Source organism: Entelurus aequoreus, linkage group LG18 (genome assembly GCF_033978785.1).
Source record: "Entelurus aequoreus isolate RoL-2023_Sb linkage group LG18, RoL_Eaeq_v1.1, whole genome shotgun sequence".
Taxonomy (NCBI): domain Eukaryota; kingdom Metazoa; phylum Chordata; class Actinopteri; order Syngnathiformes; family Syngnathidae; genus Entelurus; species Entelurus aequoreus.
In genome coordinates, this window is record NC_084748.1 from 42,689,192 (window position 1) to 42,706,288 (window position 17,097).

The 17,097-nt window shown below is 39.0% G+C and overlaps 1 protein-coding gene across 1 annotated transcript in view; it reads right to left on the bottom strand.

Moving 5' to 3' along the window:
• The window catches only part of LOC133633432 (potassium voltage-gated channel subfamily KQT member 5-like), a 123,399-nt gene that overhangs the window by 26,786 nt on the left and 79,516 nt on the right, over positions 1 to 17,097 (bottom strand). The window contains exons 11-12 of the mRNA XM_062025958.1: positions 13,033 to 13,253; positions 2,041 to 2,149 (exon numbers count right to left, since the gene is read on the bottom strand). Coding sequence (XP_061881942.1) covers positions 2,041 to 2,149; positions 13,033 to 13,253 — 330 coding nt within the window. The remainder of the gene's footprint in view (positions 1 to 2,040; positions 2,150 to 13,032; positions 13,254 to 17,097) is intronic.

Sequence of the window (17,097 nt, forward strand, 5' to 3'; positions counted from 1 at the left end):
GAGTCTCTGTGCCCCTCAGGGCGGGGCGTCCTGTTTTTCTGCCCGCATGGGGTGTGGTCTCTCGCTGGCTTGGGGGATGGCTGTCCCCTGTTTCACCCCTGCTGGCCTGACGCTGGCAGGCCCGACTGCATGGGGCCGGTGGTCTCTTGTTCCCTGGGCACCGCACCTGCCGTTTTGGGCTGGGCTCTCTGGGTGGCTGGGGCCATACTTTGGCTCCCGCACATACCGGGAGACAAATATATTGTACATACAAATACACATACATACTCACATACACACAATTATTCATACAAATACACACACATACGTACATTCATTTATAGAAACATAACATACGCGCACAAATAGGTACTTACCCACATATAAAACCGTTCAAAAGTTTGGGGTCACCCAAACAATTTTGTGGAATAGCCTTGATTTCTTTTTCTTTTTTTTTTTTAATAATGTTCTGCCCAGCTTCTCAGGCAAATCATATAGTAGATAGTAGCCTTCATTTCTAAGAACAAGAATAGACTGTCCAGTTTCAGATGAAAGTTCTCTTTTTCTGGCCATTTTGAGCGTTTAATTGACCCCACAAATGTGATGCTCCAGAAACTCAATCTGCTCAAAGGAAGGTCAGTTTTGTAGCTTCTGTAACGAGCTAAACTGTTTTCAGATGTGTGAACATGATTGCACAAGGGTTTTCTAATCATCAATTAGCCTTCTGAGCCAATGAGCAAACACATTGTACCATTAGAACACTGGAGTGATAGTTGCTGGAAATGGGCCTCTATACACCTATGTAGATATTGCACCAAAAACCAGACATTTGCAGCTAGAATAGTCATTTACCACATTAGCAATGTATAGAGCGTATTTCTTTAAAGTTAAGACTAGTTTAAAGTTATCTTCATTGAAAAGTACAGTGCTTTTCCTTCAAAAATAAGGACATTTCAATGTGACCCCAAACTTTTGAACGGTATTGTACATAGGTACCTACACTCAGTATGTACATACTGTACATACATCCACATGCACATTCACTGTACAAACATACATACTGTATACATTCTGCACATACACACACTCATGCATATAATCAAGTTGCATCAAATGTATATTAATGTTGTCCCTCCCGGGAAAACTGGGTAGTACACCGCACACTGATAAAGCTTAACCTATATTTACTATAACAATCTACAAGGTTAATATAGTTCGCTTCTCTTTCTTCCTCTCCATTTATCTGCTTTAATTTGTAATTGAAGTTATCATTACATAAATGTATTGTTGCATTTTAAACAATTGTATTGCTGATAATAGAGGTAATTATTGTTATTATTATTCATAATCAATAATTGCTATTTCTATTAGTATCTGTATAACTCCATTTGTAATGCAATAATGTTCGTTCTCATTTGTGTGTTATTAATATTTACTTCACTAACTGCTTCTTTGTTATCACTTTTACGTATCATATTTGTACATATTTTATTTGCTGATGTTGTTCTGCTGTTGTTGTTGTTTATCTGTCTTATCCCTCTCTTGTCTCTACAATTTCCCCCTCTGTCTTCCTTTGTTCTTCTTTCCATCCCCTCCTGCTCCGGTCCGGCTGCAACAAACATTAAATGAATCCACCTAATAAAGTCAAATACAAATAAGGCTATAAGAGAAGTATCCTGCACTTCTCTTTTGTAAAGTGGCTGAATACAATCCCAATTTGACTTATATCTAAATGTATTCCTGACAACTCTTTACCCATAGCTTTAGTATAAGTCAAAGGTTTTGTAAATTATGTGAATTATTTTGTTGCCATTGCTAAACTACTAAAGACATGCTTTGCAAGGTTAATTCTCCCACTAAAAAAGAAAAAAAAAAGATTACAAATACAATGTAAAACAAAGATGGCTTAATTTAAACAAAGTCGTTTCTTATCATAATTGTATGTGCACTAATCTAATCAGCGAGGCTTCCTTGGAGCAGTTTTCAATCAAGAAAATCTGGTCAACCTGGATCAATTTTTTAAAAAGAATACACTTTTTAAAAAAAATGTTTCTTTCTTACCTGACAGCCCGAATGGCAGACTTGACAGAGGGCAGCAAGTCTTCTACTGAGATCTCGCAGTGACAACCCTTCTCATCAAAGCCATCTTCTCCTGTCGTGTTTGAGTCTGCTACATAGAAAAACAAAAAAAAACACACACAGACATTCAATATTCACTAAGACCATTATAATTATATACAAAAATATTATTATAACAGAATATCTGGAATTAAGCACGAGCGGTGTTCTGATCCAATACTGAAAAATACTAATAAAAACCCAAGTATTGTATTAAATTGCATCTAATATCTCCTATATTGGGCACCACACCTACTGTTTGTGGGATGGGTTCTCGGGGAGGCTGGGGCCGTACTCTGGCTCCCGCACACACTGGGAGTCAAATGTATTGTACATGCAAATTCACATATACTCACACACATACATACACACATACATAGGTACCTACGCTCCCACATACATATACAAATAAATACAGTACATATTTACACACTCAAAGTTCGTACATCCACACGCACATTCATTATACAAACATACTGTATACACATACTGTACATATACATTCACTGTACAAACACACACATACCCATACTACACATACATTCACTGTACAAACACACACATACATATACTGTACATATACATTCACTGTACAAACACACATTTACACATACTGTACATATACATTCACTGTTCAAACACACATACTGTATACACATACTGTACATATACATTCGCTGTACACACATATACACATACTGTACATGTACATTCACTGTACAAGCACACATATACACATACTGTACATATACAAGTACATATGCACACATACACTCATGCACATAATCACGTTTCATCAAACATATATTAACGTTGTTGCCCTAGGGTAAACTGGGTATAACACATGGCACACTGACAAAGCTTAACCTATTGTTACTATAACAATCTACAAGGTTAAGGTTGCTTCTCTTTCTTCCCCTCCATTTTTCTGCATTCTTTCGTATCTCAAGTTATCATTACGTATATGTATTGTTGCATTTGAACAATTGTATTGTTGATAATAAAGGTAAAGTACTGGTATTGTTTATTATCAATAGCACTATTTCTATTGGTATTCATATTGCTCCATTTTTAGTGTAATAATGCTCATTGTCATTTCTGTATTTTTTTTTTTTTTTTTTTAATTTTCGCTAACTGCTTATTTGCTATTACTTTTACCATCATATTTGTACATGTCGTATTTGCTGATGTTGCTCTGTTGTTGTTGTTGTTGTTGTTGTTGTTGTGTTTGCTGTTGTTGTTTTTGTCTCTCTGTCTAATCCCCCTCTTGTCCCCACAATTCCCCCCTCTGTCTTCCTTTTTCTCTCTTTCTATCCCCTCCTGCTCCGGCCCGGCTGCACCAAATGATAATATAAATACATTTAATAAAGTCAAAATACAAGTAAGGCAACAAGAGAAGTATCCTACACTTCTCTTTTGTAAAGTAAATCTGAACAGCCGATATGGGCATCTACATCTGCTATATGATTTGCCCGAGAAGCTGGGCAGGACATTATAAAAAAAATAAAAAAAATTAAAAAAAATAAAATAAAATAAAAAATTTAAAAAAATAATATCTCCGATACAAACTCTGACAAAAAAACAGTCCTGCAGTGTTTACTTGTGCAAAGCTGGACTGCCAGTTAACATCTAAATGTCCTCCAATAAGCACACTAATTTTGTATTTTAGCAAAGTCGGTTACAAAAGGTAAATATGTTAGGCTCACTGGCACTCATCGAGGGCGGACGCTCCCCTTTCCTCTCCCTTATCTCTCCTGCTTGCTTCTTTGTCTTGTCTTAACTTTCTTGTTGCCACTTTTTGCACTGCCCTCTAAATCTAAACAATGGAACTAATTAACTGGCCTCAACGAAATTGACAAGATCTTGGCTTTGGGGGAACCTGCTTGTCGTGACGGAGCGGTTGTTGCTGGACACACGACGGACTCTTGGGAGAAGAAGGAGTGCCGCGTGCCTGGCGACCCTTCCAGTCGAGGACGTGACGATAGCCACCTATTCGGAATTATGACAACAGGACATCTGCTGATTGGAGTAAGCGTTGCTCTGGTTTGTCAGACAAATTGGAAGTTGCTGGCAGTCTTCAAAGTACCCCAAAGCTGCCACAAATGATTGGAGGATGCGGGAAGAACTGTGGACACTTTGTGATTTGGATCACATCGGACTGTCTGCCCGGAAGGATGAATTTGAGGACCAGTCATAGACAATTTAGAGTGAAAAGCAAATGTTATTTCCACTCGCATACAAAACATTCTAAGTTGGATTGTTTCCCTGGCTTCGAGACTCTCACGAAGGACAGTGCGGCGAAGACACAACCAACTCCCTTCTTGTCTCTCATGGACACACACCTGTTGTTGTTGACTTTGGACTGACTGTCGGCTGCACGACATCAAGGCCGCGGAACAGAGACACGCGGCAGGCTTACACACACACATACATCCACAAAAATATACGCCACACACACCCAACACCCTTTACGTGAATCCCTTAGGGGTGATGGGCAGATGGGCAGCGCCTGAAGCGCTGCAGCCTGCCACCATAGCACCCACTCCCTCCCTTCTGTTGCTACATATCTCAAGATGTATGTTGTAATATGTATATGTGCTTTGCTATGGAGGTTTTTTCCCCACTCCAGACTGGGCCCCCTTAGGAGCCCAGTCTAGATTGTATTTTTTTTACTCTTCCTCCCCCAGCGTTTACCTTTTTCCCACCTTTTACGGGGGCGCCTTGTGGCGACCCATCAGCGTTCCTGTTCTGTAACCCTGTACACTGTCTGTTTGTCTGATCTTGAACATGTTTGTGCTGAAAACAAAGTTTCGTTGTACTTGTGCAATGACAATAAAGACCTGCTGACTATCACTAGGAACTAGCAGCTACACAACAGCTAAGCACAGAATAGCGCACAAGCTAGACATACGTAATAAGTGTCCTTAATTGAACAACAGCGTAGTCTAAAACAGCACATTAGTCATTATGAACAAGTATCAAATAACTATAGCTGCATATTACTTACATACACAAGGTGTCCAAGGCATAAACGTATTGGAAAGTAACAATCGTGTCCGCATCATTTAACTTACCGCGTCATGAGCTTAATTTAACCTCTTAAGGCCCAAGCTGTTTGTTTACATGCTTTTTTTTTATTACTCTTTGCTATTTGGGCTTATTGGACCCTAATTAGAATAAAAACTAAGAATCATATTTTGATATGATGTACTTAGTCCATAAGTGCACAAACGTGTACTTCATGTTTAGTGGCATGCTAATTCTTATTTTTACACTTTTTTTTTCAAATTCCATTGTATGTTTTACTCTTCTGACACCACCAGATGGCAGTATAAGTGTCCACATAAGCAGTAGTGTACACAATTTTAGAAATAAGAGCTAAAAGGTGCTGTCCACGCATGTGGCCACTAAGCCTTTAGCACTTTTGTTCACTATCATTATGAGAGACATGACGGTGGATGTTATTTTTTTATTTTTTTTGCATTCTAAATATTAAATAAATGCGATCAAAAGTCTGCTTACAATGGAGCCTATTAGAGCCGCTCAATTCCGCCTATAAAGCCCTTAAAAAAACATCCACACATCTCCATTGAGGTTTTATTTACATTATGTAAATATACATGTAATGTAGTAACGGGCACATATATTATTTACGTATTTTGATCATTTTAAGCATACGTGTCACATTAATTTCCAAAACGCATCACAACGTTTGCTTTATTTTCAACTCCATCACTTATAATATTACTCACTGCAGACTTCATGAGAGCCAACAAACATCACTTACTGTGCAAAGTCTGCTGTCATTAAGATGCCGACTGCTGCGACGTTCATATATTCCCGTTTAAATTAAGAATGTCTCATAATTTTCATGCCGTTCTCGCAAGTTCTGGGTCCTAAATGGCGGTCGAAATGTACCAACTTGTCGGAGAACGCCCTCAGCCATCTACTTTCCAGGTGAGAGGCATGATTTATAATCTACGATGAACTTTCAGGGAGCAAGAAAGCAAGGAAACACCTCGCCAGTTGATCATTGTCGAAATTGTACACAAGCTATAAATAGTTTGTCTGCGTTAGCGCTTATAATAACAATATCACTAATACTTAGTTAATAGTCAAGTCACGAATATTCCACAAAGTCAGTGAAAATTGCAGAACCACAGCGGAATAGGATGTGTCATTTATTAATGCGATCGCTCCTCTCGCGAGTAATTAATGACAGCTGCCACGTTGCACAAAACAAAGCATCAGAGCGACTTGACATACAACTCAGGATAATCCACAAAGTCAGGAAATATTGCAGGAATACAACAGAACAGAACGTGTCATTTAAATAATACGATCTCTCCTCTCGCAAGTAATTAATGACAGCGGGCAACTTGCAGAAACAGTTTTTTTTTTGAACTACTTGAAATAAGATTGTTAATATCCACAAAGTGAGGAAATCTACAGCAAAACAGGATGTGTCATTTAATTATTGCGATTGCTCCTCTCACAAGTAGCATACACAGAACAAATCAATCAGAGCGACTTGAAATAAGAATGGACATGATCCAAAAAGTCAGTGAAAAATGCAGAAATGTAGCAAAATAGAATGTGTCATTTAATTAATGCGATCACTCCTCTCGCGAGTTATTAATGACAGCTGCCCCCTTGCACAAAACAAATCATCAGAGTGACTTGAAATAAAACTCAATGCACCAGAAAAGAATGTGTCATTTAATGGGCCTGCTTCTCTTACAAGTAATTAATGACAGCTGCCACCTTGCACAAAACAAATCATCAGAGCGACTTAAAACGAATCTAGGAATAATCTACAAAGTCAAGGGATACTGCAGAAATACACCAGAAAATAATGTGTCATTGAATGGGCCTGCTTCTCTACCAAGTAATTCATGACAGCTGCCACCTTGCACAAAACCAATCATCAGAGTGACTTGAAATAAAACTCTGAATAATCCACAAAGTCAAAGGATGCTACAGAATTACACCAGAAAAGAATGTGTCATTTAATGGGCCTGCGTCTCTCACAAGTAATTAATGACAGCTGCCACCTTACACAAAACAAATCATCAGAGCGACTTGAAATAAATCTCGGAATAATCCAAAAAGTCAGCGAAAATTGCATAACTACAGCAGAATAGGATGTGTCATTTACTTAATGTGATCACTCCTGTCGCAAGTAATTAATGACAGTTGCCACCTTGCACAAAACAAATCATCAGAGTGACGTAAAATAAATCTCGGAATAATCCACAAAGTCAAGGGATACTGCAGAAATACACCAGAAAAGAATGTGTCATTTAATGGGCCTGCTTCTCTCACAAGTAATTAATGACAGCTGCCACCTTGCACAAAACAAATCATCAGAGCGACTTAAAATGAATCTCGGAATAATCTACAAAGTCAAGGGATACTGCAGAAATACACCAGAAAATAATGTGTCATTTAATGGGCCTGCTTCTCTACCAAGTAATTAATGACAGCTGCCACCTTGCACAAAACCAATCATCAGAGCGACTTGAAATAAATCTCGGAATAATCCACAAAGTCAAGGGATAATGCAGAAATACACCAGAAAATAATGCGTCATTTAATGGGCCTGCTTCTCTACCAAGTAATTAATGACAGCTGCCACCTTGCACAAAACCAATCATCAGAGCGACTTGAAATAAATCTCGGAATAATCTACAAAGTCAAGGGATACTGCAGAAATACACCAGAACATAATGTGTCGTTTAATGGGCCTGCTTCTCTCACAAGTAATTAATGACAGCTGCCACCTTGCACAAAACAAATCATCAGAGCGACTAAAAATGAATCTCGGAATAATCTACAAAGTCAAGGGATACTGCAGAAATACACCAGAAAATAATGTGTCGTTTAGTGGGCCTGCTTCTCTACCAAGTAATTAATGACAGCTGCCACCTTGCACAAAACCAATCATCAGAGCGACTTGAAATAAATCTCGGAATAATCCACAAAGTCAAGGGATACTGCGGAAATACACCAGAAAAGAGTGTGTCATTTAATGGGCCTGCTTCTCTACCAAGTAATTCATGACAGCTGCCACCTTGCACAAAACCAATCATCAGAGTGACTTGAAATAAAACTCGGAATAATCCAAAAAGTCAGCGAAAATTGCATAACTACAGCAGAATAGGATGTGTCATTTAATTAATGCGATCACTCCTGTCGCAAGTAATTAATGACAGTTGCCACCTTGCACAAAACAAATCATCAGAGCGACTTAAAATACATTTTGGAATAATCCACAAAGTTAAGGGATAATGCAGAAATACACCAGAAAATAATGCGTCATTTAATGGGCCTGCTTCTCTACCAAGTAATTAATGACAGCTGCCACCTTGCACAAAACCAATCATCAGAGCGACTTGAAATAAATCTCGGAATAATCCACAAAGTCAAGGGATACTGCGGAAGTACACCAGAAAAGAGTGTGTCATTTAATGGGCCTGCTTCTCTACCAAGTAATTCATGACAGCTGCCGCCTTGCACAAAACAAATCATCAGAGTGACTTGAAATAAAACTCGGAATAATCCACAAAGTCAAGGGATGCTACAGAATTACACCAGAAAAGAATGTGTCATTTAATGGGCCTGCGTCTCTCAAAAGTAATTAATGACAGCTGCCACCTTACACAAAACAAATCATCAGAGCAAGTTGAAATAAATCTCAGAATAATCCAAAAAGTCAGCGAAAATTGCATAACTACAGCAGAATAGGATGTGTCATTTAATGAATGCGATCTCTCCTGTCGCAAGTAATTAATGACAGTTGCCACCTTGCACAAAACAAATCATCAGAGTGACTTGAAATAAATCTCGGAATAATCCACAAAGTCAAGGGATACTGCAGAAATACACCAGAAAAGAATGTGTCATTTAATGGGCCTGCTTCTCTACCAAGTAATTAATGACAGCTGCCGCCTTGCACAAAACAAATCATCAGAGCGTCTTAAAATAAATCTTGGAATAATCCACAAAGTCAAGGGATAATGCAGAAATACACCAGAAAATAATGCGTCATTTAATGGGCCTGCTTCTTTACCAAGTAATTAATGACAGCTGCCAACCTGCACAAAACCAATCATCAGAGCGACTTGAAATGAATCTCGGAATAATCCACAAAGTCAAGGGATACTGCGGAAATACACCAGAAAAGAATGTGTCATTTAATGGGCCTGCTTCTCTACCAAGTAATTCATGACAGCTGCCACCTTGCACAAAACCAATCATCAGAGTGACTTGAAATAAAACTCTGAATAATCCACAAAGTCAAGGGATGCTACAGAATTACACCAGAAAAGAATGTGTCATTTAATGGGCCTGCGTCTCTCACAAGTAATTAATGACAGCTGCCACCTTACACAAAACAAATCATCAGAGCGACTTGAAATAAATCTCGGAATAATCCAAAAAGTCAGCGAAAATTGCATAATTACAGCAGAATAGGATGTGTCATTTAATTAATGCGATCACTCCTGTCGCAAGTAATTAATGACAGTTGCCACCTTGCACAAAACAAATCACCAGAGCGACTTAAAATACATTTTGGAATAATCCACAAAGTTAAGGGATAATGCAGAAATACACCAGAAAATAATGCGTCATTTAATGGGCCTGCTTCTCTACCAAGTAATTAATGACAGCTGCCACCTTGCACAAAACCAATCATCAGAGCGACTTGAAATAAATCTCGGAATAATCCACAAAGTCAAGGGATACTGCGGAAGTACACCAGAAAAGAGTGTGTCATTTAATGGGCCTGCTTCTCTACCAAGTAATTCATGACAGCTGCCGCCTTGCACAAAACAAATCATTAGAGTGACTTGAAATAAAACTCGGAATAATCCACAAAGTCAAGGGATGCTACAGAATTACACCAGAAAAGAATGTGTCATTTAATGGGCCTGCGTCTCTCACAAGTAATTGATGACAGCTGCCACCTTACACAAAACAAATCATCAGAGCGACTTGAAATAAATCTCGGAATAATCCAAAAAGTCAGCGAAAATTGCATAACTACAGCAGAATAGGATGTGTCATTTAATTAATGCGATTCTTCCTGTCGCAAGTAATTAATGACAGTTGCCACCTTGCACAAAACAAATCATCAGAGTGACTTAAAATAAATCTCGGAATAATCCACAAAGTCAAGGGATACTGCAAAAATGCACCACAAAGGAATGTGTTATTTAACGGGCCTGCTTCTCTCACAAGTAATTAATGACAGCTGCCACCTTGCACAAAACAAATCATCAGAGGGACTTAAAATGAATCTCGGAATAATCTACAAAGTCAAGGGATACTGCAGAAATACACCAGAAAATAATGTGTCATTTAATGGGCCTGCTTCTCTACCAAGTAATTAATGACAGCTGCCACCTTACACAAAACCAATCATCAGAGCGACTTGAAATAAATCTCGGAATAATCCACAAAGTCAAGGGATACTGCGGAAATACACCAGAAAAGAGTGTGTCATTTAATGGGCCTGCTTCTCTACCAAGTAATTCATGACAGCTGCCGCCTTGCACAAAACAAATCATTAGAGTGACTTGAAATAAAACTCTGAATAATCCACAAAGTCAAGGGATGCTACAGAATAACACCAGAAAAGAATGTGTCATTTAATGGGCCTGCGTCTCTCACAAGTAATTGATGACAGCTGCCACCTTACACAAAACAAATCATCAGAGCGACTTGAAATAAATCTCGGAATAATCCAAAAAGTCAGCAAAAATTACATAACTACAGCAGAATAGGATGTGTCATTTACTTAATGCGATCACTCCTGTCGCAAGTAATTAATGACAGTTGCCACCTTGCACAAAACAAATCATCAGAGTGACTTAAAATAAATCTCGGAATAATCCACAAAGTCAAGGGATACTGCAGAAATGCACCAGAAAAGAATGTGTTTTTTAATGGGCCTGCTTCTCTCACAAGTAATTAATGACAGCTGCCACCTTGCACAAAACAAATCATCAGAGCGACTTAAAATGAATCTCAGAATAATCTACAAAGTCAAGGGATACTGCAGAAATACACCAGAAAATAATGTGTCATTTAATGGGCCTGCGTCTCTCACAAGTAATTAATGACAGCTGCCACCTTACACAAAACAAATCATCAGAGCGACTTGAAATAAATCTCGGAATAATCCAAAAAGTCAGCGAAAATTGCATAACTACAGCAGAATAGGATGTGTCATTTAATTAATGCGATTCTTCCTGTCGCAAGTAATTAATGACAGTTGCCACCTTGCACAAAACAAATCATCAGAGTGACTTAAAATAAATCTCGGAATAATCCACAAAGTCAAGGGATACTGCAAAAATGCACCAGAAAAGAATGTGTTATTTAACGGGCCTGCTTCTCTCACAAGTAATTAATGACAGCTGCCACCTTGCACAAAACAAATCATCAGAGGGACTTAAAATGAATCTCGGAATAATCTACAAAGTCAAGGGATACTGCAGAAATACACCAGAAAATAATGTGTCATTTAATGGGCCTGCTTCTCTACCAAGTAATTAATGACAGCTGCCACCTTGAACAAAACCAATCAGCAGAGCGACTTGAAATAAATCTCGGAATAATCCACAAAGTCAAGGGATGCTACAGAATTACACCCGAAGAGAATGTGTCATTTATTGGGCCTGCGTCTCTCACAAGTAATTAATGACAGCTGCCACCTTACACAAAACAAATCATCAGAGCGACTTGAAATAAATCTCGGAATAATCCAAAAAGTCAGCAAAAATTACATAACTACAGCAGAATAGGATGTGTCATTTACTTAATGCGATCACTCCTGTCGCAAGTAATTAATGACAGTTGCCACCTTGCACAAAACAAATAATCAGAGTGACTTAAAATAAATCTCGGAATAATCCACAAAGTCAAGGGATACTGCAGAAATGCACCAGAAAAGAATGTGTCATTTAATGGGCCTGCTTCTCTCACAAGTAATTAATGACAGCTGCCACCTTGCACAAAACAAATCATCAGAGCGACTTAAAATGAATCTCAGAATAATCTACAAAGTCAAGGGATACTGCAGAAATACACCAGAAAATAATGTGTCATTTAATGGGCCTGCGTCTCTCACAAGTAATTAATGACAGCTGCCACCTTACACAAAACAAATCATCAGAGCGACTTGAAATAAATCTCGGAATAATCCAAAAAGTCAGCGAAAATTGCATAACTACAGCAGAATAGGATGTGTCATTTAATTAATGCGATTCTTCCTGTCGCAAGTAATTAATGACAGTTGCCACCTTGCACAAAACAAATCATCAGAGTGACTTAAAATAAATCTCGGAATAATCCACAAAGTCAAGGGATACTGCAAAAATGCACCAGAAAAGAATGTGTTATTTAACGGGCCTGCTTCTCTCACAAGTAATTAATGACAGCTGCCACCTTGCACAAAACAAATCATCAGAGGGACTTAAAATGAATCTCGGAATAATCTACAAAGTCAAGGGATACTGCAGAAATGCACCAGAAAAGAATGTGTTATTTAATGGGCCTGCTTCTCTCACAAGTAATTAATGACAGCTGCCACCTTGCACAAAACAAATCATCAGAGCGACTTAAAATAAATCTCGGAATTATCCAAAAAGTCAGTGAAAGTTGCAGAAATACAGCAAAATAGGATGTGTCCTTTAATTAATGCGATAGCTTCTCTCGCAAGTAATTAATGACAGCTGCCACGTTGCACAAAACAAAGCATCAGAGTAACTTGACATAAAACTCGGAATAATCCACAAAGTCAGGATATATTGCAGAAACACAACAGAATATAAAATGTCATTTAATTAATATGATCGCTCCTCTCGCAAGTAATTGATGGCTGTGGGCAATAATAAATAATAAACAATTTGTGTAACTGCCACTCACCATCAGTGGTGGATCGGGACTGGCTTTTAAGACGCAGTGAGGGTCTGAAGCGTGTGCGGTCATTGAAGCTCCAGCTCTTCTGCACCTTGGAAGGACTGGTGCCGTCTGCACCGCCGTCTGCCGCTGGAGAGCGCCGGTCATTCATGGACGTCTGCCTGTTCTTGATGCTTTGACCGCGTGGGCTCGCCATCCTGACACGCTCCTTGAAACTCAGCTTCTGGCTGCAGCATAACATGAATGAATGGCGGTATAATGGGGAAGCAGAAAATTTAACATTAACACTGACATTAAGCGATAAGTAGTAATAATAGTAAATGATTGTTATTGTAGGCTGTCATTTTTTTTTTAGGTAAAATATTGATCAAAATTAAACGCTTCGATTAGGTCCTGTATGATGTTTCTAATTATGGGCCTGCTGCAATGCAAGCATGCCCATTTTATATATTTATTATAGTTCCGCATGTTTCTCTTACGCTTACTATGTGACGAACCGGCCATGGAACCCCCACATATGTTATACCGTCGGAAAGGTATTGTTCATGCCGACGGGGGTATTTTAAGGTGGGAACATTTCGTGTTACCATGGTGACGCTATTCACGAATAAACAAACACAAAAATGGGCCAATTGAATGGGTACACACCTGTAATTCCCCAGCTTTTGATTGATTTAAACTTTTATTAGTAGATTGCACAGTACAGTACATATTCCGTACAATTGACCACTAAATGGTAACACCCCAATAAGTTTTTCAACTTGTTTATGTCCACGTTAATCAATTCATGGTATTCATGGTACACCTTAGAGTCATATAACTTGGTATGTGACACATGCTAACCGTTAGCATGTTTATCTTAGCATGCTAACATTAAAGTGATAGCTTTTTTAACTAGTTTTGCAACCGTTTAACCCAGAGTCATATAACTATGTGACAGCCATACTTGCCAACCCTCCCGATTTTCCCGGGAGACTCCCGAATTTCAGTGCCCCTCCCGATAATCTCCCGGGGCAACCATTCTCCCGAATTTCTCCCGATTTCCACCCGGACAACAATACCGGGGGTGTGCCTTAAAGCAGGGGTGTCCAAACTTTTTCCACTGAGGGCCGCACACGGAAAAATTAAAGCATGTGGGGGCCATTTTGATATTTTTCATTTTCAAACCATAACAAAATATATGGATTTTTAAATTTATTTTACCTTTAGGGGCCCCGGGGACCATAAAGGGTCTCAGTCATTAAAATGTTAAAAATAAGTCCGATTATTTTTTTTTTTTTAAATTATTTAACGCTTACAGTAAATCTCTATGTCAACTTCAAGTTGATATAAAGTAATACAAATTAAAAAAAATGTTTTATGGCTTTTCTGTCAAAAACAACTTAGTTTTTTTTTATAGTCAAACTGAAATATGCAGTATTTAGTAATTAGAGCCCTAAAATATCAATAATGCAGGACACCATTGATTTGAATTATTTCATATTTTTGAGTAATCACAGTGAAAAGATAAATAAAAAATCACTAAATATATTTGGGATCCAAAAGGTGCCCCACTCATAAAGTGATACATTTTTATTAGGTTTTTCTTTGACTTTCAACACTCAAGTTACGAGATCAACTTCGGATATATCTGTCGATCTTATGCTGGAACAATTATTTTGTTTGTTTTATGCGCTTTTGTCAAAGAAAACTTTGATGTTTTTATATGGCAACCACACAATATATGCAATATTTACCACATAAAACATTTTAAAGTGAAACATTTGAAGTAATTGGAGCCCTGAAAATAATTCATTATAGCATGGATTTTTTTGTCTTTATTTTTTTTTTTCCGAGCAATGGCAAAAAAAAGAAAAATAAAGAAAGAGAAAAGAAGAAAAAAACAGCCTGCATGGCAGCTTTTGTGTCAACATTGCAACTTTTTCTCGTTAGATTTCACCTCATTCCACTTTTTTTAATGTCCTTTTTTATTTTTACAATAGTATTTCCAGAATGTGTGGCGGGCTGGTAAACAATTAGCTGCGGGCCGCAAATGGCCCCCGGGCCGCACTTTGGACACCCCTGCCTTAAAGGCACACACCTTTAGCGTTCTCTACAACCTGTCGTCACGTCCGCTTTTCCTCCATACAAACAGTGTGCCGGCCCAGTCACATAACATATGCAGCTTTTACACACATATAAGTGAATGCAAGGCATACTTGATCAACACCCATACAAGTCACACTGAGGGTGTCCGTATAAACAACTTTAACACTGTTACTAATAAGCGCCACACTGTGAACCCACACCAAACAACAATGACAAACACATTCCGGGAGAACATCCGCACCGTAACACAACAGAACAAATACCCAGAATCCCTTGCAGCACTAACCCTTCCCCCGCTACCACCAAACCCCACCCCCCCAACCCCCGCCCACCTCAATTGTGTATGCCATGTATTTTTCGTAGGTGCATAGGCCTCTGTTCCGCGACCTTGGGGCTCTCGCAAAGGCGATAACACAGCCAGTCAGTTCAACAAAAGTAAACAAACAACAGTTGTGTGTCCATGAAAGACAGGGGAAGGAATTGGTTGCGTCTTCACTGCACTTGTCCTCTGAGAGAGTCTCAAAGGAACGACCTTGCCATGTCGCCTGCAGTCAGGGAAAACAACCCACATTAGATTGTTTGGGCAAGAAAAAAATCATTTTTTACTTTTCACTCAATTGTCTATTTCTGGGGCAGCACAGTGGTGCAGGGGTTAGTGCATGTGCCTCACAATACGAAGGTCCACAGATGATTGGAGGAAGCGAGCAGCCCTGTGGGCACTCAGACTTTTGCGATTTTAGACTATATTGCAAATTTTACAACATCTTGGAGACGCCGGCTGCTCTAATGGTGAAGTATGATGAATTTGAGGACCAGAAATAGACATCCATCCTTCCATTTTTGTACCGCTTGTCACTTTCTGGGTCGTGGGGGGCGCTGGAGCCTATCTCAGCTGCATTCCGGCGGAAGGCGGGGTACACCCGGGACAAGTCGCCACCTCATCGCAGGGCCAACACAGATAGACAGACAACATTCACATTCACAGACTAAGGCCAATTTAGTGTTGCCAATCAACCTATCCCCAGGTGCATGGTTTTGGAAGTGGGAGGAAGCCGGAGTACCCGGAGGGAACCCGAGCAGTCACGGGGAGAACATGCAAACTCTACACAGAAAGATCCCGAGCCCAGCATTGAACCCAGGACCTTCGTATTGTGAGGCACATGCAGTAACCCCTGTTCCACTGTGCTGCCCCAGAAATAGACAATTGAGTGAAAAGTAAAAAATGATTTTTGCTCGCCCAAACAATCTAATGTGGGTTGTTTTCCCTGACTGCAAGTGTAAATCGTAAATAAAAACAGAATACAATAATTTGCATATCCTTTTCAACTTATATTCAATTGCATGAACGGCAAAGACGAGATATTTAACGTTCGAACTGGAAAACTTAGTTATTTTTTGCAAATGTTAGCTCATTTGGAATTTGATGCCTGCAAGACTGAGAAAGTTGAGGAATGCTCATCAAACACTTATTTGGAACATCCCACAGGCGAACAGGCTAATTGGGAACAGGTGGGTGCCATGATTGGGTATAAAAGCAGCTTCCATGAAATGCTCAGTCATTCACAAACAAGGGTGGCGCGAGGGTCACCACTTTGTCAACAAATGCGTGAGCAAATTGTCCAACAGCTTAAGAACAACATTTCTCAACCAGCTATTGCAAGGAATTTAGGGATTTCACCATCTAAATTCTGTAATATCATCAAAAAGTTCAGAGAATCTGAACGTAACATTGAATGCCTGTGACCTTGGAATGGGAAATAATTCCACCTGAAAAGCTTCAAAAATTGGTCTCAGTTCCCAAACGTTTGCTGAGTGTTGTTAAAAGGAAAGGCCATGTAACACAGTGGTGAAAATGGCCGTGTGCCAACTTTTTTGCAATGTGTTGCTGCCATTAAATACTAAGTTAATGATTATTTGCCAAAAAAAATATGTTTCTCAGTTGGAACATTAAATATCTTGTCTTTGCAGTCTATTCAATTGAAT